The sequence below is a fragment of the Molossus molossus genome, unplaced genomic scaffold (genome assembly GCF_014108415.1).
Source record: "Molossus molossus isolate mMolMol1 unplaced genomic scaffold, mMolMol1.p scaffold_m16_p_8, whole genome shotgun sequence".
In the NCBI taxonomy this organism is placed as follows: Eukaryota; Metazoa; Chordata; class Mammalia; order Chiroptera; family Molossidae; genus Molossus; species Molossus molossus.
The window spans coordinates 10,688,935-10,716,374 of NW_023425402.1; the positions used below are offsets into that span (position 1 = coordinate 10,688,935).

The window sequence follows — 27,440 nt, forward strand, 5'->3', positions numbered from 1 at the left end:
GACCCGTTCCAGGAGGGCCCTGATGCTAAAGGGTTTGTCCCCAGGGAGGGCTGCATGAGCCCCCTGGTCCCCGGGCTGCTCTCTGTAGGATGGTGGACGTTACAGGAGCAGAGTCACAGGTATCCAAGAATCCAGCCACCCCAGGTGACCTTCAGGCGCTGGCTGGTACTGCCTGGGGCTCCTGGTTGGGTTTGGGGACCTGGGTGTGGTGGGGACCACACCATTATGTTCTGATTATTAGAAACTCTGAGTGAGAGATAGAAATGCTCAGGTAAGGTGCTGTGCAAACAGAAGTGACCTCTGCTGACCCTACCTGGCTTTGCAAACTAGGGCTGGAGGCTTCAGATGCCATGGGGCAGGGTGAGGCAGGAAGAGCCCACTGGTCTGCCCCCCCCCCCCCCCCGCTTTTCTGTGGTGTGAATGAACCATGGAGCATGGATTCAGCAGCCAAGTTGGGACCAACCACCTGCTGGCTGTATAGCAGGGAGAGTTCTCAGCAAATCTTTAGTGAGTTTACCTGGAGGGTCTCTGGAGGTATAGGGGGGCCACACTCCAGTCCTCAGTCCATCCCTTCCACCAGTCCCGGGCAAACTCACCTCAGGACGAAGTGGTTTCTCCGTATGCTCCCGTCTCAGATGCTGCCTTTGTCTCTGGGTATGTGTGTGACAATCAGAATAAGTTTGGTTGTGAGTGTCAGAGAAACCCAAATAATAGTGTTTTCAATAAGCTTGACATTGATTTCTCTCTCATGTAGATGAAGTCTGGCAGAACTTAGTCCAGGTTTGTTATGGTGTTTCTGTAACCAGCAGGAATCCAAGCTCTTCTTATTAGATTGTGCCACCTATATCAAACGTGGCCTCTACCTCATGGCACAACACGGCTGCTGAAGCTCCAGCCACTTTATCAACATTAGAGCCAGCTAAAAAAAAAAAAAATGAGGCCCTGGCCGGGTGGCTCAGTTGTTTGGAGCATTGTCCCATACACCAAAATGGTGTGGGGTTTGATTTCCCGTCAGGGCACGGGCAGGGGGCAACCAATCGATGTTTCTCTCTTTCTCTTCTTTCCTCTCTCTCTAAAATCAATAAAAACATATTCTTGTGCGAGGATTACAAAACAAGGAAGTGGGGAAGAAGAGCACACATTGCTCTTCCAGTTCCCCTCCCCTCCCACCAACCCACATTGAAAGTCACATTCATAAGTCACACAAGATACTTCTACTTTTTTTTTCTTTATTGATTTCAGAGAGAGAGGAAGTGAGAGGGAGAGATAGAAACATCGATGAGAGAGAACATCGACTGGCTGCCTCCTGCATGCCCCCCACTGGGGATTTGGCCCACAACCTGGACATGTGCCCTGACCAGGAATCAAACCGATGACCTCTTGGTGCCTGAGTCAACACTCAATCGCTGAGCCACACCGGCTGGGCAGGATATTTCTTTATGTATCCTACTGGGCAGAATTTAATCATAAAGATGCACCTGGTCTTAAGAGAAGACAAAAAACAACAATGTAGTCTTTAGTCTGGGTGGTCGTGTGCCAAGATTAAAATCGGGGTCTTGTTACTGAGAAAGAAGGTGGGGCAGACACTGGGGTGTAACTAGCTGTCTTTTCCACAGCATGAGGCCTGAGCAGAGGGCTCTGAATGCGGCGTGATTCCCAGGGACCCCTCCGCACAGCAGCCTGGCTGTGGGGAGTAGGGCTCTGCCTGCCCCTCCGGGCCCAGCCTCCAGCACTGGCGCTCGAAGTCTTCCTTGGAGCTGTGGTGGCAGCAGGAATAGGATCTCCCTGAGGTCTCCATCAGGGAGAGGATCAGTTTGATGATCAAGGCCAGCCACGCCATCCCGAAGAGGATCCACAGGGACACCGTGTTCTTGTACCACAGAGGGTACCTCCGGGAGGGGTCCATCCCTAGGGGAGAGGCAGTCAGAGGATGGAGTCCTGGGAACGTCAGGGCCGTGCTTCCAACACAGAAATGGACAGACGTGGCTTGATACATATGGACAGAATGTGGGAAATCCGAACTGGTCTGAGATTGCTGGCCCTGTAGTCACTTCTGTGAGATTCCAGGAAGCCTCCCTGGATTGGCACCTTGGGTTTGGAGACTACGTTTCCTCTCTGGCTAAGGTGCTGTGTGTTCTATTCCAGTGGTTCTCAAAGCGAGGTCCCTGGGCCAGCAGCATCAGCACCACCCGAGAGCTTGTTAGAAGCACACATGATTGGGCTCCGCTCCAGACCTGCTGAATCAGAAACCCTGGGGGGGCGGCAGCAATCTGGGTTTTCACAAGCCCTCCAAGAGGTTCTGATGCCTGATCTGTTGTTTGTCTCTCTGTGTGTGGTTTTCTCATAGCTGAAGGGAGGCAGTTTGCCAGGATCTTTAGGAAGAGCAGATGGAACCGCTGGAGTTTGTATCCTGCCTCAGTTCTTACTAGCTGTATGACCTTCATCTGTCTGACTGTCCCTCACCTGTGAAGTGGGGAGATACTTTCTCCTCCTTGACTTTAGGATGAAGTCCTAAATTCTTATCCTAAGGCCCGTATTTACTTCTCCAGCTTTGATTTGCACTTCTTCCCTTTGAGTGTTGTGCTCCAGTCACTCTGGTCTTCTTCCCATCTCTTTATCTATCATCTTTCCTGCCCCAGGGCCTTTGCACTTGCTGCTCGCTATGCTCAGAATGTTTTTCATTTTCCAATGTGTCTTGGCCTGGTTATCTCCCTCTCATCCTTCAATATCAATTCAGACGTCATTCCCCAGAGACTAGTCTAGGCTCCTCTGCTAAAATCTCTCACAGTGCAGGAGCTTCTGCTGGGTACGTTACTTCTTATCTCGGAGCCTCAGTTTCCTCATCTATAAAATGGAGGCAATAAGGGAATCCACCTTCTAAGACTGTTGTGACTGTCACAGGGCTTCATGCATCTAAAGCACTCAGGATGGTGCCTGGAGCGTAGTGTGGTGTACTGGTCACCGTAGGTGGGTGATGGTTTCACTCACCATTGGGTCCCCACACTGGTGTCCCCAACATAGCTGAGGGCCTGCTCCATAATTTAGTCCTTCCCTCTGTCTGTTTCCTGGGGACTGTCTTGCCTCTCTCATTAGACGGATCATTTAAAGGAAGCTCTGTCCTCCTACGTCTTTTACATCCTTTTCTGTTTTAGCTCCTTAATCCAGCTCTCTGACCAGTCCCCATATTGTCCTGCCGGCCCCAAGACAAGGTCTCTGTCCTGTCCTCCGAGGCCAGGCCCCTCACCTGCGCCCCAGCTCGGGAAAGAGCCTGCAGCCGGCACCGACCTCGATGCCTGGAGGGAGCGGGATTGGATTAGGCTGATTGGGTTACGGGCCAGGTTCCGCCGGCGGTCCCAAATGAGATGAGCCGAGAGCCGGCTCCCTGCCCCGCCACCCGCCAGCGCAGCGTGCTCCTGCCGCGGAGGGGAGGAGGTGTTCCTCTCCATGTTTATTTCATTGTTTTGTAGCTGAAATCATAGGTGGCAGGAGACCTGGCAGCTGGCAAGGCGCTCAATGGAGTTGCAAATGCAATTGTGGGGGCTACAGGTTCGGAGGGGAGCAGGCAGCTGGGGCCTGCGGACCGACCCTGCCGCAGCCTTCGGGCAAAGGGAGCAGCTGGCTGTGGACACAAAGCCCCTGTGGCTGCTGACTCACGGGCACCGACACCCACGGTCCAGGTGGTGGGCCTCGGTCTCCCCATCCGAGACAGGGGTTTGACCTTGGCCCTGGAGGAGAAGGAAGGCTGAGAGACATGGGAAAGAGGGAGAGTGGCGTTTGCCCCTGCTCAGCTGTGGAAGATTCTGGAACACATGCGTTGAGGAGCCCTGACTTGGGAGTCTATCCTCGACCTGCCCTAGGCTTGCCTGTCCTATGACCTTAATCGACTTCTTTCCCTCTCAGGGCCTCAGTTTCCCCTGGTAGGGGAGGCAGTCCAGGGCTCTAGGTGGTTACGTGCCACAGGGCACTGGAGCGGCTGCAGAAGGAGCCGGAGTGAGGAGCAACCTCTGGCGAAGTGGCGAGGAGGGCAGCTCTGCCCGCTGCCCCTCGGGCTGTAAGGGGTCCTCATGGGTTTGGGCCAGGCCACCCGAGTCAACATGTGTGGCAGAGGGGCTCCGGGAGGTCTGTGCCCACGCCCTTGCCCAGCCACTCCCTACAGGGCCGCAGAGACCCCCGTCAGTCCCTCCCACCTGGGGACGGCTGTGCAGGTCCCACAGCCCCTCCCGCAGTGGGGGCCCCGCTTTCCTCCCATTTCCAGGGTGCTCATGTCTAGAGAGAGCCGCCCCTTCCCCTGCCCTGCCTCCGGACACCCTCGGAGATTCCCTTCAGCCCACGTCGGCGTTGTGATCGGGGCACCAAGAGCCCCGGGCTGGGGGCCCTCTTCCCACTTCACTGCCCTGGCCTTGCACGGGGCTCTCGGAGAACCAGGCCTTCTGGGCTGAGGACCACCACTGGGCACAAACCCTGAGCTGCATCCTCTGAGCGCTGGGGTAGGGTGGGGTGGGGGTGGGGTGGCTGCTGCAGGACCCGGCAGCCCCCCAGCCCCGGTGGACGTCGCTGCTGCCGGGCTGGTCGGAAGCGTGACTGAGGGAGGCCCAGGTACAGCATGGAGTGGGGGCTCAGTGTGGAAGGGAGGCAGGGCCCCGCCACACAGGTTCCCGCAGGCCCAGCCATGGATTTACACTCCATCCTGAACTACAGGAAGACTGAAGGTTTCAGAGGAGCTGGGCAGGCGACATGATAGCACCTGTCAGGTGCCGAAGTCCTAAGAGCCGAAGGGGGACAAGACAGAGCACGGATCCGTGTGCCGTTGTCACTGTGCTCTGTGTGGGTGCAAGGCTGAGGCCGCCAGCCCGGCTGCAGAGCCAGCCACGTGCGGCGGCCCTGCCTGGACTAGCGAATGGCAGTGGGAACAGGCTCTCCCCAGACATCTCTCCACCCTGAGGCAGGGGGGGAGCATGGCCCAGTCGGAAGAAACCTTCCCGAGGGTTCCCTTCCAGTGACAGCCCTGGCGGAGGATACGGGGTCGGGGTGGCAGAAGGCAGCTGCCGCCAGACCCTTCTTCCTGGAGGAGAGGGTCAGGAAGGGGACCTGCACAGGCTACGAGGCACCGAGGGGTCTTAGCCATTACCTAGCCCAACCGCCTATTTTACAGACAGGAGCACTGAGGCCCAGAGGGGGGTGTGTGAGGCGGTCTGGAAAGAGTATGAGTTTTGGAGCCAAACAGATCAGAATTGATATCTCACTAGCTGTGCAATCTCAGGCAGATGTCTTGGCTTCTCTGAGCTTCAGCTTCCTCCTTAGTAAAATGGGGTGACAAGCCCTGGCCGGGTGGTTCAGTTGGTGGGAGCATTGTCCAGCACACCAAAAGGCAGAGGGTTTGCTTCCTGGTCAGAGCACATACCAAGGTTGTGGGTTTGATCCCCAGCTGGGGCGCCTGTGGGAGGCAGCTGGTGGATGTTGCTCTCTCTCTCTCCCTTCCTTTCTCTAAAATCAATATAAATAAATAAAAGATAAATAATAAATACACTGGGGTGACACGCATGGCTCTAGGTTGCCTGATGAACCAGCTCTGTGTTACTTTGGTGAAACCTCGTTTCCACAATCCAGGCTGCGTTCTGTCTCCACGGGAGTGAAGATGGGCTGGGCCTCCTCCCCTGCGGAGGCCCAGGGACCCCAGCGTGTGCAGAGCCCCCTGAGCCCGCGTGGTGGTGGAGCCAGGGTCCCTGCTCTAGGGTGAAACTTCAGGTGTGGGAGGGAGCCCAGGGGATGCTGAAGCTGACCTGGCGGGTCCACACCCCTCCTGCCTGCCCCTGTCCTCTACTGCCACCTGCTGGGCATCTGCCTCAGCTTTAGCACGCAAGGCTTTCTGGGTCCTAGTCTTGCCCAAGGTGGGTTAAATCATGTATTAATCTCCACTTTGGGCCCTTTGGCCCACGCAGCCTATTCTTGCTGGCACCAGAGTGTGGCTGCCAGCTGTTCTCCAGTGGGGGGTGGGGGCTAGCGTTTCCTGCGTCTCCCAGACGCTGCCGTCGGATCCTCGTGGGCCCAGGGACAGTGGGAAGCTTGGCATCTCATGGAGATGGGGAGGAGAGACCCGGGGACAAGGAAGACTGGAGAGGGTCAGGGACCCCCTACTGGTGAGCTCCAAGAACGAGAGTTGGGCCTGTGGACCGGTGAGGCCCTCCCAGTGCTCAGCAAGGTGCCCAGGAGCGCCACTTACAGCCTGACCCCCGTTCACCCCCAGTTGCCACTTCTTGGTTAGGTGACCTTCGCCTCATCACACAACACAAGTGGGTTTGATCTGCCAAGGACCCCATCCTCTGGGCTTTGGGCCTTAAGCCCCTGCCGGGCCACTGCCCAGCGGACGTGGCCAGGGGCAGACGAGAGGAGGCCAGGCTGCTGCGCCTCCAGCCACCCCGCCCGCTTGCGGCCGCTCGGCCTCTCACCGATAACGTAGTCGCCGAAGCCCACGGTGCTGAGGGTGATGAAGGCGAAGTAGAAGCCCTCCATGTAGCTCCAGCCCTCCATGCGGGAGAAGAGCAGCGGGGGCAGCAGCAGGAAGAGCAGGAGGCCCGAGAGCAGGGCGCCCGAGCCCGCCAGCCAGCGGGCCTTGGCCGGGTCCTGGGGGTGCACACGGCGTCAGCCCCATGTGGCCTCTGTCCAGCACAGGGCCCGGAGCAGACAGCCTGGGCGTCCCGAGCTGCAGGCAGTAGGGGGCTACCCTCGGGGCCTCTCGCCAGGCTGTTCTCCAGGGTACCAAGGCCTCGGTGCCTTGTGCCCTTCCTGTCTACCAGGTCCCACCAGTCTCCCCCACTGATGTCCTGTTATTCCTAGAAACCCCTTCTGGGCAGTGACCCCCAATCCCACCACATCTCCCGAGTACCCCAGATTCCCAGTAGTCTTTTTCCCACCATCACCCCCCCCAAAGCCCCCACTTCCACCAGAGACTCACTGCGGGCAGGGGCCGTCCCCTCCCCCGGTCCCTGGGCCCTCACCTGCCAGGCGCCCCCCAGCCTGCGGGCACAGCGGTGCACACCCTGCTGCATGAGGTGCCCCAGGTGGTTGAGCATGATGAGGTTGAGAGGGATCCCCACCAGAGCAAAGAAGATGCAGAAGAGGCGGGCGGCCATCGTGTGGGGGCTCAGGTTGCCGTAGCCTGAGGGGAGACAGGTTCACATCAGAGATCCTTTCCGTGGCTGGGGGTCCCCGCTCCTAACCCACTTCAGATCCGGCAGCTGGTGCTCATCGAGGCTTCCTGTCCTCTGCAGGCCCAGAGCAGGGGCCTAGGCACCCGTCCCCCTTCCGAGTGGGCGTCTGCCCATGTTTTGAGATGGGAAACTGAAGCTCTGAGAGTCCAGTGGTGTTGCGAGCTCACACCCATGAAGTGGTGGGTCCCGTCTTCCCTCTCCCACTTCTTCCCCTCTGGTGGGCAGAGCACGGGATGGGCAGGGGAGGCCTCGGAGCCTGTGGTCCCTGCACCTCCGGGATCCACTGCACCACCTGCTGCTGCCCCCAGGTGGCTCCGGGTCCACAGCCGTGCTCTCCGGCCCATGCAGGAGTCCTAGCAGGTGGCCTTGCTCAGGGACTCCCACGGCCCGCAGAGCTGTCCTCCGAGTCCCACTGCAGTCTGCGGCTCACCCCCGTCACGGCCCCTTCCTTCCCTCTCTCCTGTCACAGGTGTCAGACCTGCCTGCAGCCCGAGCTCTCCCCATCTCTCCTGCTCCTGCTCTGTCCTTCAAAGGCCCCCCCTCCCCACCCCCACACATCTCTTGCTTATCTGAGTCTGTCTTGAGATCTGATTTCCAGATGTCCTGACTAACACACCTGGGCTCCTTCCCAAACCCCTCGGGAGCAGGAGCGAGGGGCAGAGAATGGACCACCAGGTGACCTGGGGGAGGTGGAGGTTGGCGCCTCTGTCATGAAGATACGGGAAGGGGAGGTTAGGGGAGAAAGGGCTGTTTCTAACAGGATTCTATCAGCCTGGGCATTCTTTCTTCCTCTGTTCCCTCCACCTCTGCTTCCCCACCTCTTGTTCACCACTGTCTTGTGTTTCTAAAATGCAAACCTGATTATATCATCCCCTGGTTATTATCTTGTAATATTCCTCATTTCTGCTGGGGGAAGTCCAAACCCTCACCTAGCCCATCTCTGGTTTCTGGCTACACTCCTGTCCTGCAGAACCCCCAGACTCCCCCATGCCTCTGTGCCTTTGAACATGATACTCCCCCTATCGAGAGCACGTTTCCTGCCCCTCCTTGCCCACTTGTAAATGGCCCATCAAGATCTGACCCCCCTGTGGAGGAGCGGCTCCCCCAGCACTCTGCCAGGCTTTGAGGATCACACTCACTGTATGAGAATGGTTTGTTCCCATGTGTGCCGCTCCTTGAGGGTCATGAGTCTCTTAAGAGCAAGGCTGGGTCTTAACCATCTTTATATTTCCAAGAATTGGCAAAAGACTGACACTCAATAGGAGCTCACCATATATGTGTTGAATGAGTACAAGAATGAATGAATGAATGAATGAATGCGTGAATTGGAAACACAGAAACGAATGTGAAGTAGATGAACAGCTGTCTTGCACCCTGCACCGTAACATTGCTTAAAGTCTCCCCCACCCTGACTTCACACTCGTATGCATGGTATTGAAACTGGTGGTTTACACCCACCTGCCTTGCTTAGGGGTCTCAGAGGGCATGGTCTGAGAGAGGCCAAAGTACGTACTAGTCTAGAGCATGGGTTTTGGAGTTAGAGGCACTTCCTGGGTTTGAATCCCAGCTCTTCCCCTTGAGGCTGTGGGAGCTTGGGCAAGTGGCTTGACCTTTCTGAGCCTCCGTTTCCTCGTCTGAAAGTGGAGGTGTTGACACCCACCTCACAGCGTGGTGTGGGAAAGCAAGGAGGCAGCGGAGGTGTCCTGAGATGGGAATGAGAGCCCTCGAGCACCTGCTGCGCAGAAGGTGCGGACTAAGTGTTTGTTTCGTGAATGAATGGATGAATGGTCAAACTCCCCTGAATCAGCTTGGCCAGAGGACATCAGAGGCCTCCTCTAGGGCCCCATCCATCTTCCCCTCTTGGCCTTTGCAGGTTCCTCCTCCAAAGGAGAGAAGTCTCTTTACTACTGGATCCTGGAAGAGATAAATCTGTCTGCTTGCTCCTCACCAACTCCCCCTCCTCCAGTTGTGGGTCCCCCCAAGTCCCGTCCTTGGTCCCTGGGGATCTTTTCATCCCAACCTGTCGGATGACGGCCCTTAGATCCCGGATCTGGGAGGACCTCCATGGATGCGCTTGCCTTTCCAAGGCCGACAGGAAATGAGTTTTCTCCTCCCCGTTCTTCTCAGGCAGCCCTCAGGTCAGCAGAAGTGGTCGAGAGCAATGCAGCCCTCACCTGTCTGCCGAATGCTCGGCGGCCATGGCCCCGTCTAAGCCACCTCTCACCTCAGCATATCTCCCACCTGTCACCTCTTTCACTTTGCTAGTCCAGCCCTAAGACACTTTGCAAGGGCGCTGCAAGGTCCTCTGTGGTTGGGCTCCCCTGTATCTCCTCCAAAGTCAGTTCTTAGTTTCAACCCTCTCCAGCCACCTGATCCCCCTTACTGTTCCCCAAACACACCAGCCACGCTCTACCTCAGGGCCTTTGCACATGCTGGTGAATGGTTCTTTCCCAAGTTATCTGCATGGATTACTCCCTTATCTTATTTATGTTTCTGCGTCAATGTTACTGTATCAGTGAGGGTTTCAATGGCCACCCCATCTACAGTAGCCCCCCAACCCCCACTATTGAATGCCCTTACTTGGCTTTATTTTTCTCTAAGCACCTCTTATAACCTGAATATTATCTATGGATCTGTTAGTTTGTTGTGTGTTCCCTCACAGCAAAATGCCAACCCCTCAAGGGCTGAGACCTTCCAGCTTTGCTCACCATTGTATCCCCAGCACCTAGAGCATCTGGCCCACACCAGGTGCTGCTGCCCTTTGTTAAGTGAGTGGATGACTAGGTGAGTGAGCAAAGGAGCGAGCTGGGGATGGACTCACAAATGCTGAACGATTTCCGGGCTCAGGCCTGTCCTGCTGGCCCAGAAGTGTCGAATGCCTGTCAGCCTGGTTTCATCCCAGGGCTTGGAGAACACAGCACTTAGGGGGTGCAGCCGGCTGGTGCGGCTCAGTGGTTGAGCGTCGACCCATGCACCAAGGGGTGGCCGGTTCGATTCCCGGTCAGGGCACATGTCCAGGTTGTGGGCCTGATCCCCAGTGGGGGGCATGCAGGAGGTGGCAATTCGATGTTCTCTCTCACTGATGTTTTTCACTCTCTCTAAAATCAATAAAAAAATCTTAAAAAAAAAAAATAGAGGGTGCTGGTCCCAGGCCTGGACAGCTCAGTGGGCTCTACATTCCAGTTCTGCTGCTTACTAGCCCCGTGAGCCTGGGGCGTGTGCTTCCCGGCTTCGGCCTCCTCATCCGTGACATGCAAATAAAAGCCCTCTCCTTGGAGACTGGGCTGTGTGGACAAAACCGCAAAGGCTACAGTAGCCCCTGTGTGTGGGTGGGGTGAGGTTCCCCTTCTGCCCTCCTTCCCATCAGAGCTGGCTCAGGCCGCAGAGCCGCCAGAGAGGGACAGAGAAACAGACCAGGCTGAGCGTCCTGAGACAGGCTGCAAAACTCTGATTCAAGGGCCCAAAGTCATGGGCCTGGGGCAGACAGGGTAGGAGGTGTGGGGTTCAGAGACTGAAGAACCCTATACTCGTGACCCTGCCTCAACATCCTGTCGCCCTGGAACTCAGGACACGCTGGTAGAACTGGCATTCTTGGAATTCATTAGTGTGTTACGTCGGTTGCGTGTCCACTGGATGCTGGGCCTTAGATCCGGGGTGTAGGGATGAGTAGATCCTGGGGGTGTAGGGATGAATCAACACCGTCCTGGCAGTCTGTCCAAGGCACAGGGTCCCTGGAGTCTGAGGGGCCTTCCAGGCATGCTTACCTCCAGGTGGAGGACCCTCCAAGCTCCCCTGTAGCCCTGAGACCTGCTTTCGAGAAGCACTGGCTGATTTAAAACTACGTGGAGACTCCTCTAGGCGCTCTGGCCTGGCTCCTCTCTGGGAGGACAGAGGCTGGGGTTGGCGGGAGCTGGTGGAGGTAGCCCGAGCCACCGGCAGTGTCAGCCTGCCACCTGGCGGCAATCTGATGTCATGTAGGGGTGGGCCAGGCACAAGGGCAGGGGGATGGGGCCGCTTGACTTCCTGGGTGTAGAGGGGGGGGTGGGATGCAGGCTGCTCTTCCCCTCCTGGGACAAGCTCCACCTTTCTCCCCCGAGGGAGGGGCTAGAGAACGGGGGGGGGAGGGAGATCTGCGTGGGGGGGGGTTGGAGAGGACAGTGATGAGCTGAAGGGGTGCCTTCTCGAGATGAGGAGCAGCCTCCTGGAATGGCCACTTCTCCCCAAAGGCTGAGAACAGGTCGAAAGGCTGTTTGGATTTCTGTCCCCTCTTCCTCACCTCCCTACCCCACCCCCACTCCACTCCCAACTACCCCTGGGCTCAGTGTTGGGTGGATTTGGCCAGAGCATCTTCACTCCTGCCTGGGGAGACCCTCTGCTCCCCGAGAGGCTGTGTGGGGCAGACATCCTCCAGGGCAGTGCTTCTCAACCTTGAGTTTACATACAAACTTCTGGGGACCCGGATGAAATCTCTGACGTGAGCCTGAGGTTCTGCTCCCACAAGGTGCCTACAGTGCAGGGACTACCTACCCTCCGAGTCCTGAAGCCCTAATAACCCTCCAGAAGGCACTGATCCCCTGACCCTCAGGGGGAGGCCGCCCTCCCAGCCCCACCCAGCTGGCCCCATCCCGCTCTTACCGATGGTGGTGATGGTGGACACGGAAAAGAAGAAGGAGCCCATGATCTCCCAGCGCCCCATGCTGGTGGTGTTGCCTAGGACGATGTCCCCACTTTGGTACGCATCGACGATGCCCTGCGGGAGAGGCTGCAGTGACCACCAGGCTCTGGTATGACTGGGCTCCTGTATCCAAACCCACACTCATGCACATGTGTGCACGCACCCCCCCCACACACACACAGGCACACACAGAGTCATGGACAATTGTCACACCCACTCTGAGCCCAGACTGTCCTGGGCCAGGAGACTCTGCTCCTCCAACCAGGGGCTCCTCAGGGCAGGGACCATAGGGACAGCCCCCTCCTTCCTCTTCCCCCAGGGCCCAGGGGATGTCACTGGCTGGAAGAAAATCCCCCACTTTCTTCCCTGCTCACTCCCATTCTTGCAGGCAAGATATGTGGTGTTTTAGGGGACACGAAGATGAAAGAGACATGACCTCAGTCCTCAGCAGGACGGAGACAAACTTAACTCTAATATGGTGCAGTCAGTGCAGTTTTCAAATCCACCTGGGCAAGACACTCAGCTTCTCGGCCCCTCAGTTTCCCTGTCTGCAAAATGGGAACACTAACAGCAGCACCTACGTCCTAGAGTCGTTGTGAGGGTTAAATGAGGTACTGGGTGTAAAGTCTTAGAACAGTACCTGGACATGATACATGTTAGTGGTGGCTGTCATCATTATTGTCACGAATGTAATGCTGGAGGAATACAGAGAAAACGGTGTTCATTCTGATGGGGGAGGGGCAGAGGCGCATGAAGGGGGTGATGTTTTAGTTGGGTGTTCCTTGAGGGTCAGATAGGATTGATCCCACTGGAAGGACATTTAGGTAGGTGGCAGGCAGAACTGCACCTGGGATCTCAAACAGAGACTGAAAGGTCACTGGGAATCAGGCCAGACTTGGCTCTGCCATGCCAGGAACAGAGCGGCAGGCCTCTTCCAAGGTCGCCGAGCAACAGAGAGGCAAGATCAAGTTGTGTGCTCCGTGGCAGCTGGCAGTGTAGAAGCTGTTGGCAGGCTGGAGGGGAAGAGACTCCTGCAGGGGTGAGTGATGGAGCGAGCCGGGCCTGCATCCCGGCACAGAGTGGTCCAGGAGGAACGGAGGGGAGATACGCAGTAGCCCAGGCCTCTGGCCCTGTTTGGTGTGGGCAGTGAGTGAGCATCTAAGACCACAGTGAACTGTGTGGATGTGAAGCCAGTGGAAGAGGAGGGCTGGGAGGAGGGGGGCTGCCTGCTCTTGACCTTGGAGGAGCTTCAGGGCTGCTAGGGAGTTGCATGTACATGTCTGCACTTAGTGGGGAGATATGGGTTGGAGACCCCACATCCTTGTTCCTGGGGATGAAGCCAGAAGAGGGTTGAGTGAAGGAGCGAATGGGTGGAGCAGGAAGGGATTGGAGGGGGAAGAGTAGAGAGAGGAAAGCCCTGCTGGGAACCTCCGGAAACACCCACACCCACACCCACACCCACACCCACGCTCACACCCACAGATGCACACTGAGGCAGTGCTCGTGGTGGTTCCCACCAGCTTCCTGGCTGTGTAGCCGGGCACTTGTGTTTAACCTCTGTGAGCCTCTGCTTCTTCCTCTTTAACATGGGATGATAATAACGGTCCCTGCCTGGAGGTAGGTGAGGGTGAACCCAGTGAATATGCCGGGGCCAGTGCTTGCACAGCAAGTGCTGCACAGAAGCATTTGGTATTATTACAAACCATCACTGGCATCTTCCCTGGGCCCAGGGAAGCTCACCTCCTCTCTAGTGGAGTCACAGCCTCCAGGACCAGGCAGAGGGCTGCATGTAGAGAAGTTTGGAGGCGAGACGTGGAGGCGCTACATTAGGTCCTTGGCGGGGGTGGTCCTTGCCCTGCCCAGCTCCAGGCCCAGTCCAAGAACTCAGGACTCCACCCTAGCCCCGGTGCCCTCCGGGAGGGGATTTTGGATTAGGTGTGCAGCTGTCTGGGTCCCCGGACCTAACCAGGGCTTGGGATGTGAATGTATCCGTCAAACCCAGCAACTCCCAGTCCCGCGTCGCCTACCCTGAGTTGGAGAAGACCTCCGTCCATCCTCATGCCCCGACCCAAGGACCCTCCCTTGCCTCCCCTCTTCGCATGCCCGCTGGGTCCCCATCCTCTGAGCCGTGTCGGTCCTCAGGCTCCTCTGCGTCCTCCCGCCCACCGTTCCCTTTTGTCCTTCCGAGTCTCCGCGGCCGGGAGGCGTGCCCAGTCCCTGTCCGAAACTGAGTAACGTGGGGTCAGCTGAAGAGCGCCCCTGCATCCGCCCCTCCTTCTCTCGGACCCGGGTCTGTGCACTTGGAGTCCCAGGACCCTGGCACGCGTTCCTGGCCCCCATTCCACCCACAACCGGGACACGAGTGCCCTGAGACCCCCTTTTCCCCCCACCCTGACAGTCATGCCCACGGTCTTGCTCATCCTTAGGCCCCGCCCTGCGCCCCCCTGCTGCCCCTCCCCCAGTTAGCACAGTTGCACTCTGGGTCTCTCTGTAGAAGGGGCAGACGTGTCCTTTCGCCCCTCGCCTGCGGTCCGACCCCAACATACAGTCGTCGGGTCCCAGTTCGACCCCCCCCCCCCCACCTCCCAAGCCGGCCAAGCGCGCCCTGCCCTTGTTCTGACTCCAATGGGTCGGCCCTGGCTACTCCTGACCGGGTAAGCGCGCCCCCTGTCGTCCTCATCCCCAAATTCGGTGTTTGACCGCGAACCTCTCCACCGGGTGGGTCACGCCCTCGCGCCCCCGCAGGGCTCACAGCGCCGCGCTGCGCGCTCCTCTCGCCGGCGGGGGGCTTCCTCGGCCGTTCAGCCCAACCCTCTCGCCCCCGCCCCGCCAGGCCACCATCGGCCCGCGTCTATCCCTCCACCCTTCGGAGAAGTGCTCCCGGGGTTCTCCTGTCCCAGCCAGGGCATGCCCTGTCGCCTTCTGCCGCCACCCCGCCTGCCCTGCCCTGGATCTCCCCCGCGCGCCGCCGGCCCCGCTCTTCCCTGACCCGGATCATCGAGTCCAGCGCGGGGCCGTCCAGACACGTGAAGTTCCGCAGCAGCGCCCACTTGTCGCGCTGGAATCTCGCGCTGGAGTCCCGCGCCGCGGGGCTCTCCAGCATCCAGAACACGCCGGTGCCCAGGGCCAGGTAAGCCAAGTAGGCGAGCAGCAGGAGCACAGTGCCCGGCACCGCGCAGCCCCGGGACCTGCCCTGGGCCGCTGCCCGGACTCGCGGTCTGCGCACGGTGGGGCAGACCAGGCCGGAGCGGGGAGCCATGGGCCAGCACCGAGGTGGAAGAGAAGGGCTCTGCGCTCTGCTGGTCAGCCCTGCTCGGGCCAGGGCTGCTTGTGCCGTCTTCTCGGCAGGCAGAGGAGGCGTGCTGGACAGCCCTGCCCCACCCTGCACCGGATCCAATCCCAGGGACAAAAAGAGGCCCTAGCTGTGGCATCTGGCCCCGCCTCGAAAGTGCATGGAGTGCCCACCCCCAGGCCCAGCTCAGGGCTGGGGGGGGGGGGGGGCTGCTGGTGATGCAGCGCTGGAAGGAAGCCCCCAGAGCCCTAGCTGTCCTGGAGCAAACCACGTAGGTACTCCTGGTTACCACACTCGGGGCAAGAGAAAGTAGAGCCAAGTTTATTTTCTTAGGGCCCCTGCTTAAGTCCTTGGACCCTGGGATCATCTCCAAGGTCTTGCTGCCTGTAAAGTCCTCCTGGATCTCACACCATCATCCTTTCCTTTGTGTACCCAAAGACGAGGACCCCAGCTGATCATCGCTTGTCCCTGAGCCTGGGAGGCAGAGGAGACGTGACCAGTGGGCTTGTTCATTCCTTACTTGTAAAGAGGCCCCTGACTCCCTTCTCTACCCAGAATGGAGGAAGGTCCTGGGTAGGTAAGGAGTCCCCAGAAGTCCTCAGCTTCAAATCAGGAAGTCCGGGGATGTGACCTGGGTCTCGCTGCTGTAGATTCTTCCTTGGGTGTCCCACCTGGAGCCTCCTCTGCTTTCTAACCTTGCCTCAGGCCTGCCCAGAGGTCCCCGGGCACTTACGGGCCCGCCTTGCTGCTGAGCTCCTGAGAGAGGCAGGGGCCCAGGTTGCAGTCCTTGGTGAGCCTGCCCTGGGACGGGTGTACTGTCTAAGTCTTTCCAGAGGTGCCGCAGTCTGGCAGAAGGGCCTGGACAGCAGGGCTTTTTCCCAGGGATCGGCTGAGCCTCCCGGGACCTTATCTTTGGAAGTCTCCTGGGATTTACTTACTCTCCGTTTTCCCAGAGAAACATGCTTGGAAACGCTCCTAAGAAGACAGGGGCCCAGAGTGGGTGATGGGGTCAGGGGGTGCCCTGTGTGGGTGTCACGGGAGACCAGGCCCAGGAAAGTGGGTGGGACACCCAAGCCTCCTAAGCCTGTTCACGGACAGCTCTGGACTCCCAGGCAAGGAGAACTGGCAGCTCGCCTGCCCCCAGTGTAGCCTCCCGAGGGCAGAGCTCCTATTCATACTAAGATGCCCCAAAGTCCCTGCCCCCCTCCTTGAGCCTCCCTGCCAGCCGTTCCCACAGGCTCTCGTCACGCCCTGGTCTGCCCTTGCCATAGCATTTTGGGCACTGGGTTGGGTTGCCTCTCCAGTGGCTAGTCCTCCGCTGAACTAAAGGCACTTGGGACGCAGACACTCTCGCTGCTGTGCCCCAGAGCCCGACACAGTGCCCGGCACACGGCGGGGACCAGACCAGGTCTGTGCACGTACCCAACGAGGTAACAGTAGGGTCACCCTCTGTTTGCTGTCCTGTGTGAGGTCTCCTGGGAGGGGTGCAAGGAGGGCAGTGGAGATTTGGTCACAGAGATCATGTCTGGTCACTTCTGAGGGGAAAGGGGCAGGGGCTGTGGGACAGTGGTGTACACCTCACTTCACACGCATCTGTCATTGGTCCTGTGTCCACATCTGCTTTCTGTTACTTTCTTGGACACTCCTGCCTCGTTCTCTCTCTGGTGAGCTGAGACCAGCCCTGGCCGGGAAATGAGTGGCTTGTGTGTGTGTGTGGGGAGGGGGCGGGAAATTCAGGGAGCACGTGGCTGGGCTGGAGAAGCCGAGAGGGGATCCTGGGGCCACTGGGAGGCCTCATGCAGAGATGGAGATCTTCTGAGGTCTGGTCTCAGGGACCCCGTCTTCCTTGAGGCTGAGGCCCCTGCTGAGCAGCCAGAGCTGGGAGCACCTGTGCAGAAGCAGGGGACCTAACGGGAGGACCAGCGCCAGCCACGCCAGGCCCAGGAGGATCCAGATGGCCGCCAGGCTCCGGTATACCGAGATGTAATGCTTGCTGGGGTCCGTGCCTGCCAGGGAAGGGGGCTGTGATAAAAGGCAGGTGTCTGAGGGCACAACCCCCACCCCCAGTTCCAGAGGGGCCCTGCCAGCCTCCCCATAACAGGGATCCACAATGGTGGTCTCTGGGGAAAGGGTGATGGATCCCAGACCAGCGGCTTCTGAGGATGTTGTGAGAATCTACAGCAGCCTCAGAAATCCTTCATCTCCTCCAAGAAAACCGGGGTTATCTGATCCTCAGTAGTTACCCCTGCTGGCATCTCCCCATCCCCCAATCCTGGTGTCCCTGACTCTGAGATACGCGAAGACCTCGTTCTCACCAACAACATAGTCCCCGAAGCCGATGGTGCTGAGAGTGATGAAGGCAAAGTAGAAACCCTCGCCGAAGCTCCAGCCCTCCACGTGGCTGAAGACCATGGGTGGGAAGACCAGAATGACCAGCGTCCCCAGGGTCAGGAACAGAGCCAGGCCCAGGGTCTGCAGAAGCTGGAGAGAGGGAGGGAGTCTGACTGGAAAGCCCCGGGACTGTATGGGGTGGGGGGGTCTGCGGAAAATTTGGGAGTGGCACTGGGTCATAGCCAGGTCCCTCCCCAGCCCTGCAGACCCCTGGGGTGGGGCTTGGATCTATCTGTGTGTGTGACATCTTGCCCAGGTCAGGGAAAAATTTGGTCAGAGGGGCTACATTAGTGGGTCAAGTTGGAATTTGGAGATTCCTTTGGGCTGGGAAATCCTCTTGTAAGGCCCCTTGGGGACCCAGATCTGGGACAGAGGACTGTCACTGAGGCGTCCCAGGTTCCTCTGCATCCTTGTCCTCCTAGTGTGCCTGGCTTTGCAAAGACTGGCCAGTGAGGTGGCACTGGGCATGCTGGGTGGCCTGGAGTTTGCCGGGGTCCTGTGATGACCATGGAGATGTGCCAGGTTGACCAGCCGTCAGCTCCTTCAGGATGTACGGCAGCTCAGAGACTTGCCTGGCTCAAGGGCGCCTTCCCTGAAGGCTGCCCGGTGCCAAGAGAAGCAAGTCTGCCCAGCCCACACTGCAGTCAGCTTCTCCCTCTGCCCAGGCCTTTTCTCCCACCAGTGTCTACCTAACACCTGCTTGCCACACTCCGTCTCGGTGTCCGCCTCCAAAGGCTCAAGCTGCAATAGGTTCTGTCACAGCGGGCCTGCAGGGGGGCGGGCCTACCTGGGAACGTCTGGGCTGGTCCTCCCACCTCTCAAGTGTGGTCAGGTGGCCACGTAGCCCTGTGCCCAGGTGGTTGAGGAAGACCACGTTGAGTGGAATGCCCACCAGGGCGTAGAAGACACAGAAGACCTGGCCTGCTTCGGTGCTGGGTGCCAGGTTCCCATATCCTGCAGGGGAGGCGGAGCGTGCAAATGGGGGGGGGACAGAACTGCCTCCCCCACAGACTCTAGCAGAGGTTGGTGGTCTTCCATCACCTCTGGGAGGAGGAGGGGAAGCTCCCCTGATCTCATGGACAGTCTTCTCATTCTCTGCTAGGATGATCCCTATTTATAAGACTCCTGCTTGTCTTCCAAGGCCCATCTTAAATGACACTGCCTCTGGGAAGCCCTCCTGATTGTCACTCTCCTCCTCCCTACTAGGTGTGATTTCCCATAGAGCTTTGTGCCATTCCTATCGAATTATCTACTTTGCCTTGTACTGTTGATTTTGGTGTGTTTATCTTATCCCTCTTCATTGGATTGGAAGCTCCTTGAGGGCTGAGTCTGGGTCTGATCTAAGTTTGTATGTATCCCCCTACCCCTACTCCCTCCTCTGCCTCTCATGTCACCAGAGCTCAAAGAAGGTGTTGGACTTAAAGGGCCTTAATGGATGAAGTTAGTGGGGGTCTGGGAGTTCCCTTGCAGGAGTTGGAGTGGGTGTTCTGGCTGAAGGGTGTAGCAGACACGCTCAGTGTCCTGTCCTCTTGGAACACCTGGGCTAGCACCTGCAGCTTTGTGGACAGGTCCTGGGCACATAGATGACTTCCCACCCCAAGTCCCTGCCTCTCTCTGTACCCGAGATCTTTTTCTGTTCCCAGGAGCTCACTTGGTCTGTGCGCAGGTCTAAGATGCTGGAGAGTTAATGCATCCAGGATTAGCTCTCAACCATCTGGGGCAGGACTTGGGGGGACAAATACCTCTGCTTTCTCGCCCCTCACAGGGACTGTTCGGAGGATGGGCTCTACCGAGCCTCTCAGAGGGTCCCCAGTAGGAGCGAGCCCAGCTGCCCTACCAGGAACCTGCTCCCTGATGCGAAATTTACTGCCTGTTCTCCGTTCCACCTCCCACTGTCTCCCAGTGCTTCCTGGAGTCGTCTCCTAGATAAACCACACCCGTGTCTCAGCACTTGCTTTTGGGGAGCCCAAACCTAGACGGGGGAGCCCTTCTTCACCCAACCCTTTACCTATGGTGGTGACGACCGTGCCTGCAAAGAAGAAACTGCTGCCGAAGTCCCAGTTGCTGGGGTTGGTGGAGTTGCCTTTGGGGTTCACGCCCTTCACCCAGGCTTCCATGATGACCTGTGGGATGGCAGGAAGAGGGAGCGGCTGGCACCAGCTGTTGGCCAAGTCCTCAGCAAGGTGCGTTTGTGTCGGGCTCTGTCAGTGATACCCGTAGATAGGCTCATGTCCACTGCCTGGGAAGGGGAGCTAACGCAGAGTGGCTGCTTGCCAAGGTCACTGGTTTCCAAATGCACTGTGTGCTGCCCTGTGCAGCACTGACTGCAGTGTGGGCTCTAAGCACGGGCTGGTGGAGGGGCATGGGCCTCAGGAGGCAGAGAATGCTTACGGAATGGACCATGTGGGAGATGCTGCCTGTGGCCAAGGTGAGATGCAAATGAGTGGCAGGACAATGGGGAGATTTCAGGTTGGATGCTCCTGGAAGGTTTACTTGAGAACACAGGGTATGGGGTCCGTCCGGAAGGCATGGGGCTGCCCTCCCACAGGGCTGATGGTTCTCTGTGCTTCCAGGTCAGCTGGTAGCCTTGCTCTTTGCTGCCCCCTAGTGAGAGTCAGCCCAGGCCTACAGGAGAAATTCCATCAGAGGCCGGGGTAAAGGTCTCCTTTGTGTGTGTGGGTGTGTGTGTGTGCGCACTACATGTGTATGCATGCCTTATGTGTATGTGTGTGTTGAGTGTGTGATGGTTTGTGTGTGTGCGTGTGTTGAGTGTGTGTTTACAGAACCTGAACCCTCCGTGCAGGCTCAGGCCTAAGCCCCTCTGCCCCTGGGCCTAGCCCTCTTCAATAGGGCAGGGCTTCTCCCCCATCTGCTCCTTCACCCTCCCCGTAGCCAGGGCAGCAGCATAGACTTGCCACTTAGTAGAGCCCCAAAGGCAGGCGGGAAGGGCAGGGGAGGGGGAAGCTCTGGTCTCTAGTTCCTGTGGGAACCGTTCCTCAATGACGAGGTGAGCAAGCTTTGGCCAGGGTGGGGTGGCCCCCATGGGACAGGCCATTGGACGTCCTGACACAGGCTGTCTGTTTCTTGTCACTGTGGCAGAAATGGCCTCTTCTCATGTGGACTTTGGCTTCCCTCCCTTTCCCACACACCAGACCGGCCAGGATGGGACTCTGGCACACACCCTCTCCCCGAGACCCTCCCTCTTGGGAGCAGCGCTTGCCCTGGACTCCAGCTGACCCCATCCTGACATTCTCTGTCCCGTTGAGGAGGGTGCCCCTTGCCAAGCAGGGCACCAAATTCGGACTTTCCATCCTTCCCTAAGAATCCACAGCAGAGAACGTCACACACTAGTCCTGTGAACCTGGCACGGCCTCATGTCTTGATGGAGTCAGCCCTTACTACCGCTTGTAGCACTGTTTATAGCTTTCCCCCTGTGATTTGAAAAGTAATGTGTGGACTTCCGGTCAAGATGACAGGTAGGTAAATGTGGTATTGCGTCCTCCCACAACCACTTCAAAGTTACAACTAAACTACAGAACAACCATCATTCAAAACCGCCTGACATCGAGCTGAATGGAAGTCCTACAACTATGGAATTAAAGCAGCAGCCACATCCAGACTGGTAGGAGGGGCAACGGTAAATGGGCTGGTCCCACACCCACGTGTGGTGGATAAAAATCAGGGGGACACCTCGGCTGTGAAGGTCCTCCCTGAGGACTGAGGGGTCCCCGTCCCACACCAGGCGCCCCGCTCAGGGTTCTAGTGCCAGGAAGAGAAGTTCCCATAACTTCTGGCTGGAAAAACCAGTGGGAACTGAGGCTCAGAGAGGCTGAGGCGGCTGGAGCCCCAGGCAGCTGCTCTTAAAGGGCCCGCGCACGGACTTATCGGACTCTCTCCCTCTAAGCTTGGAGGGGAGGCAGCTCAAGGGGCACCAGAGACATACAGGGAAGAACTGAGCTGTTTGGCATTGAAGCGAGGGCTGGAGAGGGAGCTTTCTCTGGGACAAACTGCTGTCAGAGGCTTTTGTTCCTTTGGTGAGCCCTTCCCTGGGGCTGCAGACAGCCACCATATCTGGGACTCCAGCCACCTGGCTCACACTGATAGCCCCGCCCTAGTGATTCCCTGAGGCCCCACCACACTTTCAGGCCCACCCAAGCTGTTGCCACTTGCTTAACCATAGGATTGGCCTGTCTTGGATCCTGCTTCAGGTTTTCCTAAGTCCTTTCAAACAAGCAGCATCTGGTCTCAGCTAGCCCCATACCTCTCATTAAGTAATACACAGAAACAAACACACAGAGGCAGCCAAAATGAGGAGACAAAGAAACAGGTCCCAAATGAAAGAACAGAACAAAACTCCAGGAAAAGAACTAAGCGAAATGGAGATAAGCAACCTAACAGATGCTGAGTTCAAAATGCTGCTTATTAGGATGCTCAATGAACTTAGTGAGAACCTCAGCGAACTTAGTGAGGGCCTCAAGAGCATAAAAAAGGACCAGTCAGAAATGAAGGAGGCACTAACTGAAATAAAGAAATTTACACAGATTCAATAGTAGAGTAGATAAAGCCAAGAAGCAAACCATCGGTTTGGAATATAAGGAAACAAACACCCAATCAGAACAGCAAAAAGAAAGAATCCAAAAAAAATGAGGATAGTGTAAGGAGCCTCTGGGGCAACTGAAAGTGTGCCAACATTCGCATCTTGGGGGTGCCAGAAGGAGAAGAACGAGAACAAGAAATCGAAAACCTATTTGAAACAATAATGGCAAAAAACTTCCTTAATTTGGTGAAGGAAACAGACATACAAGTCCAGGAAGCACAGAGAGTCCCAAACAAGATGAACCCCAAGAGGCCCACACCAAGACACATCATCATCAAAATGCAAAAGGGTCAAGACAAAGAGAGAATCTTAAAAGCAGCAAGAGAAAAGCAATTAGTTACCTACAAGGGACTTCCCATAAGACTGTCAACTGATTTCTCAAAAGAAACTTTGCAGGCTAGAAGGGAGTGGCAAGAAATATTCAGAGTGATGTAAAGCAAGAACCTACAACCAAGATTACTCTATCCTGCAAAGCTGTCATTTAGAATCGATGGCCACATAAAGAGTTTCCCAGAGAAGGAAAAGCTAAAGGAGTTCATCACCACCAAACCATTATATGAAATGTTGAAGGGTCTTTTTGAAGAAAAAGATAAAATATATGAACAAACAAAATGGAATGAATACATATCTATCGACAATGGAATCTACAAACAAAATGAACAGGCAGAATAGAAACATTCTCATAGATACAGAGAACATTTTGTTGGTTGCCAGATGGAAGGGGAGTTGGGGGAATGGGTGAAAAAGGTGAAGGGATTAAGAAGTACAAATTGGTTGCTAGACTGACAAACCTCAAAGGGAAGGGAGTTGGGGGGTGGGAAGAAATAAACCAAAGAACTTATATGCATAACCAATGGACACAGACAATAGTGTGGGAAAAGGCGGGAGGGAGGAGGAGGTCAGTGGGGGGAAAATGAGGAACATCTGTAATACATTCAACAATAAAGATTAAAAAAATGGAAAAAAAAAGATTTTATATCCAAATTTTCTAAACTTTGTAAGGAACTGGATTTATAAAAAGGAAGATAGCTTCTACACTTTTTGTTTAAATACCAAAAAAAAAAAAAGAAAAGAAAAGAAAAGTAATGTGTGTCCTGAAATCTCATCCCAGAATTCTGCTTCCCCCCTAGACAGTCCCCCACAAGGGAGGTTCTTCCTAAGGGGGCTGAGGACTCCAGGGGTGGTCTGGCTCCCTCAGGCTGCAGTCGACCCTGTTGCCTCTCGCTGTGTTTACAGAGCTACGATCCTTCCCACACCCTCTGGCTCCTGGGGTTTGCCTCTAACCCAGGGCTGAGGGAGAAGGAGGTTGCCTCTCGCTGTGTTTACAGAGCTATGATCCTTCCCACACCCTCTGGCTCCTGGGGTTTGCCTCTAACCCAGAGCTGAGGGAGAAGGAGGTTGCCTCTCACTGTGTTTACAGAGCTACGATCCTTCCCACACCCTCTGGCTCCTGGGGTTTGCCTCTAACCCAGGGCTGAGGGAGAAGGAGGTTCCAGGGCCTCTTTCTTGTCCCCGTCTCCGTCCACATCTCCTGGAGTCTTGAGAGGCTCCCAGTCCTGATACGGTGCGATGGCTCGGCTCCGTGCTGCTGGGAGCAAGAAAATGAAGCCTCATTTCCTGAAAGAAAGGGCCTCATTTCCTGGGTCTCTCGCAGCGCACCCGTCTTCCAGGCTGCTTTCCATCTAAGTGGCATCAGCATCCCCTCGAGGGCTTGTCCTCACCACCTGTCGGCCCGCCCCAGCGTTCCTGACTCAGTGCGTCTGGGGCTGGCATGATTTGCGCCATTTCTAAGGAGCTCCCAGGTGCCGGGGACGCAGCTGGTCGGGGGCCCCTTCGAGAGGGGCTGCCAGGGGCTGTCTCCTGCCCAGGTGCTTAGCTGATTTGTGTGGTAAAGAGCAGGCTGCGCGGGTGCACGTTCTGTCTCTACCACAAACTGTGCAACCTCGGCCAACATACGCCACCTCTCTGTGCCTCCGTTCCCACCTGAAAACTGCCGATGGTGATAATGCAGGTGATGACAACACCTGTAGGGCATGGGGCCCAGCGTGGCGACCCTGCCTCCCTCTGTTTAAGGCCCGTTGTGATGCTCAGTAAATACGGTGATCACTGCGACGGCCCTGCTTGTTTCTTCGTGGTGGGGGTTGTCGTTCCGCCCCCTCGTCGCGAAGGCATCTACTTTCCCCAGTGACATCGGGCTTTGCCTTGTTTCTTGGAGAGCGGGTGCTGGGGACCCAGAATGTGTGCAGGGAAGCAAAGGGGCCCAGGCAGGGGTGACCCGCTATGCCATCAGAGACAGCCTCCCATGGCACAGTGCTGGAGGCGCTGTCGCCTGGCCACTGCTCACCAAGCCCCGCTCCAGATGGGTCAGACTGCTCCGGACCTTTCTCTGCGGCTCCCATGTCAGCCTCAGTGTGTCAGCACAGGGCCGTGAGCTGGGGACAGGGCAGAAGGAACAGCGGCCCTGGGGCTGGGGCTGGGGAAGTGCAGTGGATGACACTGTTTGCACAGCACAGTAGCACTATACTCCAGTTACGCAGGGAGTGGCAGTTTAGAAAGTGCTTTTATTTATTTATTTTTTTTATTTTTATTTTTTTATCCGCACCCGAGGACATTTTTCCATTTTTTGTTCAGGTAGAGTGGGAGGGAGAGAGAGGAACAGAAAGAGAGAGAGAAACATCGATGTGAAAGGAACACATCGAGTGGCTGCCACCGGCACAACCGACCAGGTTCCGGGGACAAACTGCAACCGAGGTACGTGCCCTTAGCGGAAACCGAACCCGGGTCTCTCAGGACCGCAGGTCGACGCTTTAACCGCTGAACCAAACCGGCCAGGGCTAGAAAGTGCTTTTAGTCGGCTGTTGAATGTCTGCAGCACAGATGCGATTGCTCTCCTCACCTTCCAGAGGAGATTAGGGGCCAGAGAGGTTAAGTGAGTTGTCCGATGTCGCAGCAATCCCCTTTCAGACCTGGATCTCAGTGTCCCCTGGCTCTGTTCCCACACTCTTTGTTCCCACACTTCTCAGGCTCCGGACCTGCCTGGGAACCCGTCCTGCCCGCCCACAGCGCGCCCCCCTCACCTGCACAAACTGCTCCAGGGCCCGCTGGTCCAGGCACGTGTAGTTCTCCAGGAAGCGCAGCTTCGCGAACTGAAACTGGTCCCTGGACTGCGCCTCCGCCTGCTTCTCCAGCAGCTGGAAGACGGTGGCGCCGAGCAGCAGGTAGCAGACATAGGCCAGCAGCAGGGGCAGCACCCGGCCCCCCCAGCAGCCGCAGAGCCCAGTGTGGGGCATGGCGGCCAGGACTCTGCCCGTGTGGGCTCGCTCTGGGCGGAGACGCGGCCGTGCCTGGGAGCCCGAGCTCAGCCTCTGCCTGCCCGGCCCTCCCGGCCCTCCCGGCACAGCTGTCTGTTTGAACAGTGCGGCTCAGCTTGGGTGCGCTAAGTAACACGGGTGCACAGGCCGGCCTCCCCCACCTGGCCTTTCCTCCGTGCACAGCGGCAAGCGCGTGGACCCCTCGACTCACCAGGCCGCCTGCGGTCATCGTGTCTCGTCCTCTGCCTGCAAGGCGGATGGGTGTTTCTGGGCCAAATCTGATGCTCTCCTTCCTCCGCCCAGGCCCGCATGGCCCCCCTCGGCAGCCCTCAGCTTCTCAGCCATGATGGCTTCAAGCCCCCACGCTTAAGAGTTGGGAAGAAATCAGATGAGTGTGAATAAACCGTGTACTCAGTTGCCTTGGCTACAGAATGGGGCAGGAGAATTGACCTGCCTATTGGGGAGCCGAGGATGAGTCAACTGGGTGACAAATCAGAGCAGAGCAAACAGACAAGTGACAGTCTCCGTCGGGAACAGTGTCGGGGTGGGTGCGCCTGACAAGCCGGATGCGTTTGCCTCGTAGACTTTGCTGACAATTTTCCTTGCTGGAAGTCCTTTAGCGGGTTCCCTGCAGAGGGTTCTGTGTTGGTGGGACATGTGTGCGAATAAAACAAGGCTAGAAGGATGTCCTGGCTCGGGGTGGCGGAATCGAGGCTGTTTCCTTTGCGTATGTATGTGTGTCTCTGCAATAGTTTCATGGAGATATGATTTACACACCATACCATTCACACATGTAAAGTATACAATTCAATGGTTTTTAACATATCCTTAGGGTTGTGCAACCATCCCCACGATCAATTTGCGAACATTCCCATCACCTCGAAGAAGAACCCTGAACCCTGCCCACAGCCCACCCCCTCTGCTCTGGCAACTGTTGATCTGCTTCCTGTCTCTGTGGACGCGCCTATTCGGGACATTTCACACAGATGCATTTGTGTCTGGCTTCTGTTAGCTCACCACTTTTAAGGTTCACCCATACTGTAGCGTGTCAGTACTTTATTCTTCTTTATGGCTGAATGATGTTTCATTGTATGGATATACCAACAGTTTATTTATCCACTTTGCAGTCAACAGCTATTTGGGTTGTTGCTATGTTTTGGCCATTATGTATAATGCTGTTATGAACACTCGTGCACAAGTTTTTGGGTGCACATGTTTTCGATTCCTTTGACATATACATAGGAATGGGGTTGCTGGGTCACTCAGCCACTCCGTGGTTAACCCTCTGAGGACCCGCCAGACCGTTTCCAAAGTGTCTGCCCCATTTCCATCGCACGGCGGTGTGCGAGGGCGAGAGCTCTCTGCCTGTTTTCTGTAATGAGCTGCGGTAGCAGGCACCGAGCTGCCTGCCCGATGTCCTCTCCTTCTTTCCTGGAGAACAGAATCCTGCTTTTGTACCTGTCAGGCAATGGAGCCTGGCTGGTGTCGCCGTCACACGACCCCGCTCTCTGCAGTCCGGGGCCGGTTCCCCCGGAGCAGCCCTCAGTGGGTTTGTGCATGAGCAGGACGCTAAGTCAAGACCAGAGAAGTGGGGCAAGTGGGGCCAAGGAGGCACCATTGTCCCCCTCGGCCGGTCCCTGGGGAGCGCTGGCGGGTCCATAGTCCTGCACCGGCCAGCCACTCGGGCTCCTCCAACCCTGTGCACCTGCAGGCAGTGCGGCCCCCGTCGCCTTGGACAGTCCACTGAAGAGCCCCAGGGCAGGCCAGGCCTGGAAGCAGAAACAGATTAAAGTGGGGGAGAGGGCTCGGAAATGGGACGGGGCTCAGAGGATTGACAGTGTCCCTTGCACCCACTTTCCAGGCTCCCCTGCAGCTGGGGTGGCCATGTGACCCAGGCCTGACCAATTAGATCTGGGCAGAGTCAGCCAGGGAGGTGGGGGCAGAGCTGTTCTCTCCTGACAGAGGG

General features: G+C 57.0%; 2 protein-coding genes across 3 annotated transcripts; both read right to left on the bottom strand.

Moving 5' to 3' along the window:
• Nucleotides 1-1,414: 1,414 nt before the first annotated feature.
• KCNK17 (potassium two pore domain channel subfamily K member 17) lies at nt 1,415-15,142 on the bottom strand. The gene is made up of 5 exons (XM_036249174.1): nt 14,873-15,142; nt 11,844-11,958; nt 6,996-7,156; nt 6,447-6,621; nt 1,415-1,908 (listed from the first exon to the last, which is right to left on the bottom strand). Exons 1-5 carry the CDS (start codon nt 15,140-15,142, stop codon nt 1,598-1,600), a joined length of 1,032 nt encoding a protein of 343 aa, XP_036105067.1. The 3' UTR covers nt 1,415-1,597.
• A 723-nt stretch (nt 15,143-15,865) lies between these two features.
• On the bottom strand, nt 15,866-25,453 carry KCNK16 (potassium two pore domain channel subfamily K member 16). Of its 2 annotated transcripts, XM_036249319.1 has the most exons (6): nt 25,241-25,453; nt 19,575-19,689; nt 18,354-18,520; nt 17,491-17,656; nt 17,041-17,181; nt 15,866-15,882 (listed from the first exon to the last, which is right to left on the bottom strand). In XM_036249319.1, exons 1-6 carry the CDS (start codon nt 25,451-25,453, stop codon nt 15,866-15,868), a joined length of 819 nt encoding a protein of 272 aa, XP_036105212.1. The 2 variants fall into 2 exon arrangements, with proteins under 2 accessions (XP_036105212.1, XP_036105211.1); XM_036249318.1 differs by lacking the exon at nt 15,866-15,882 and having other exon boundaries at nt 16,970-17,181.
• Between the last annotated feature and the right edge of the window lie 1,987 nt (nt 25,454-27,440).

Excerpts from the sequence above, each read along its gene's own strand:
- KCNK17 (XM_036249174.1), bottom strand. The coding sequence starts at position 15,142 with ATGGCTCCCCGCTCCGGCCTGGTCTGCCCCACCGTGCGCAGACCGCGA. Across the intron at positions 11,959-14,872 it reads CGCTGGACTCGATGATCCGG|GGCATCGTCGATGCGTACCA; the intron begins GTCAGGGAAGAG and ends CCTCTCCCGCAG. Across the intron at positions 7,157-11,843 it reads GTCCACCATCACCACCATCG|GCTACGGCAACCTGAGCCCC; the intron begins GTAAGAGCGGGA and ends GTCTCCCCTCAG.
- KCNK16 (XM_036249318.1), bottom strand. The coding sequence starts at position 25,453 with ATGCCCCACACTGGGCTCTGCGGCTGCTGGGGGGGCCGGGTGCTGCCC. Across the intron at positions 17,657-18,353 it reads ACCAGCCCAGACGTTCCCAG|CTTCTGCAGACCCTGGGCCT; the intron begins GTAGGCCCGCCC and ends CCCTCTCTCCAG. Across the intron at positions 17,182-17,490 it reads CTTCGGGGACTATGTTGTTG|GCACGGACCCCAGCAAGCAT; the intron begins GTGAGAACGAGG and ends CTTCCCTGGCAG.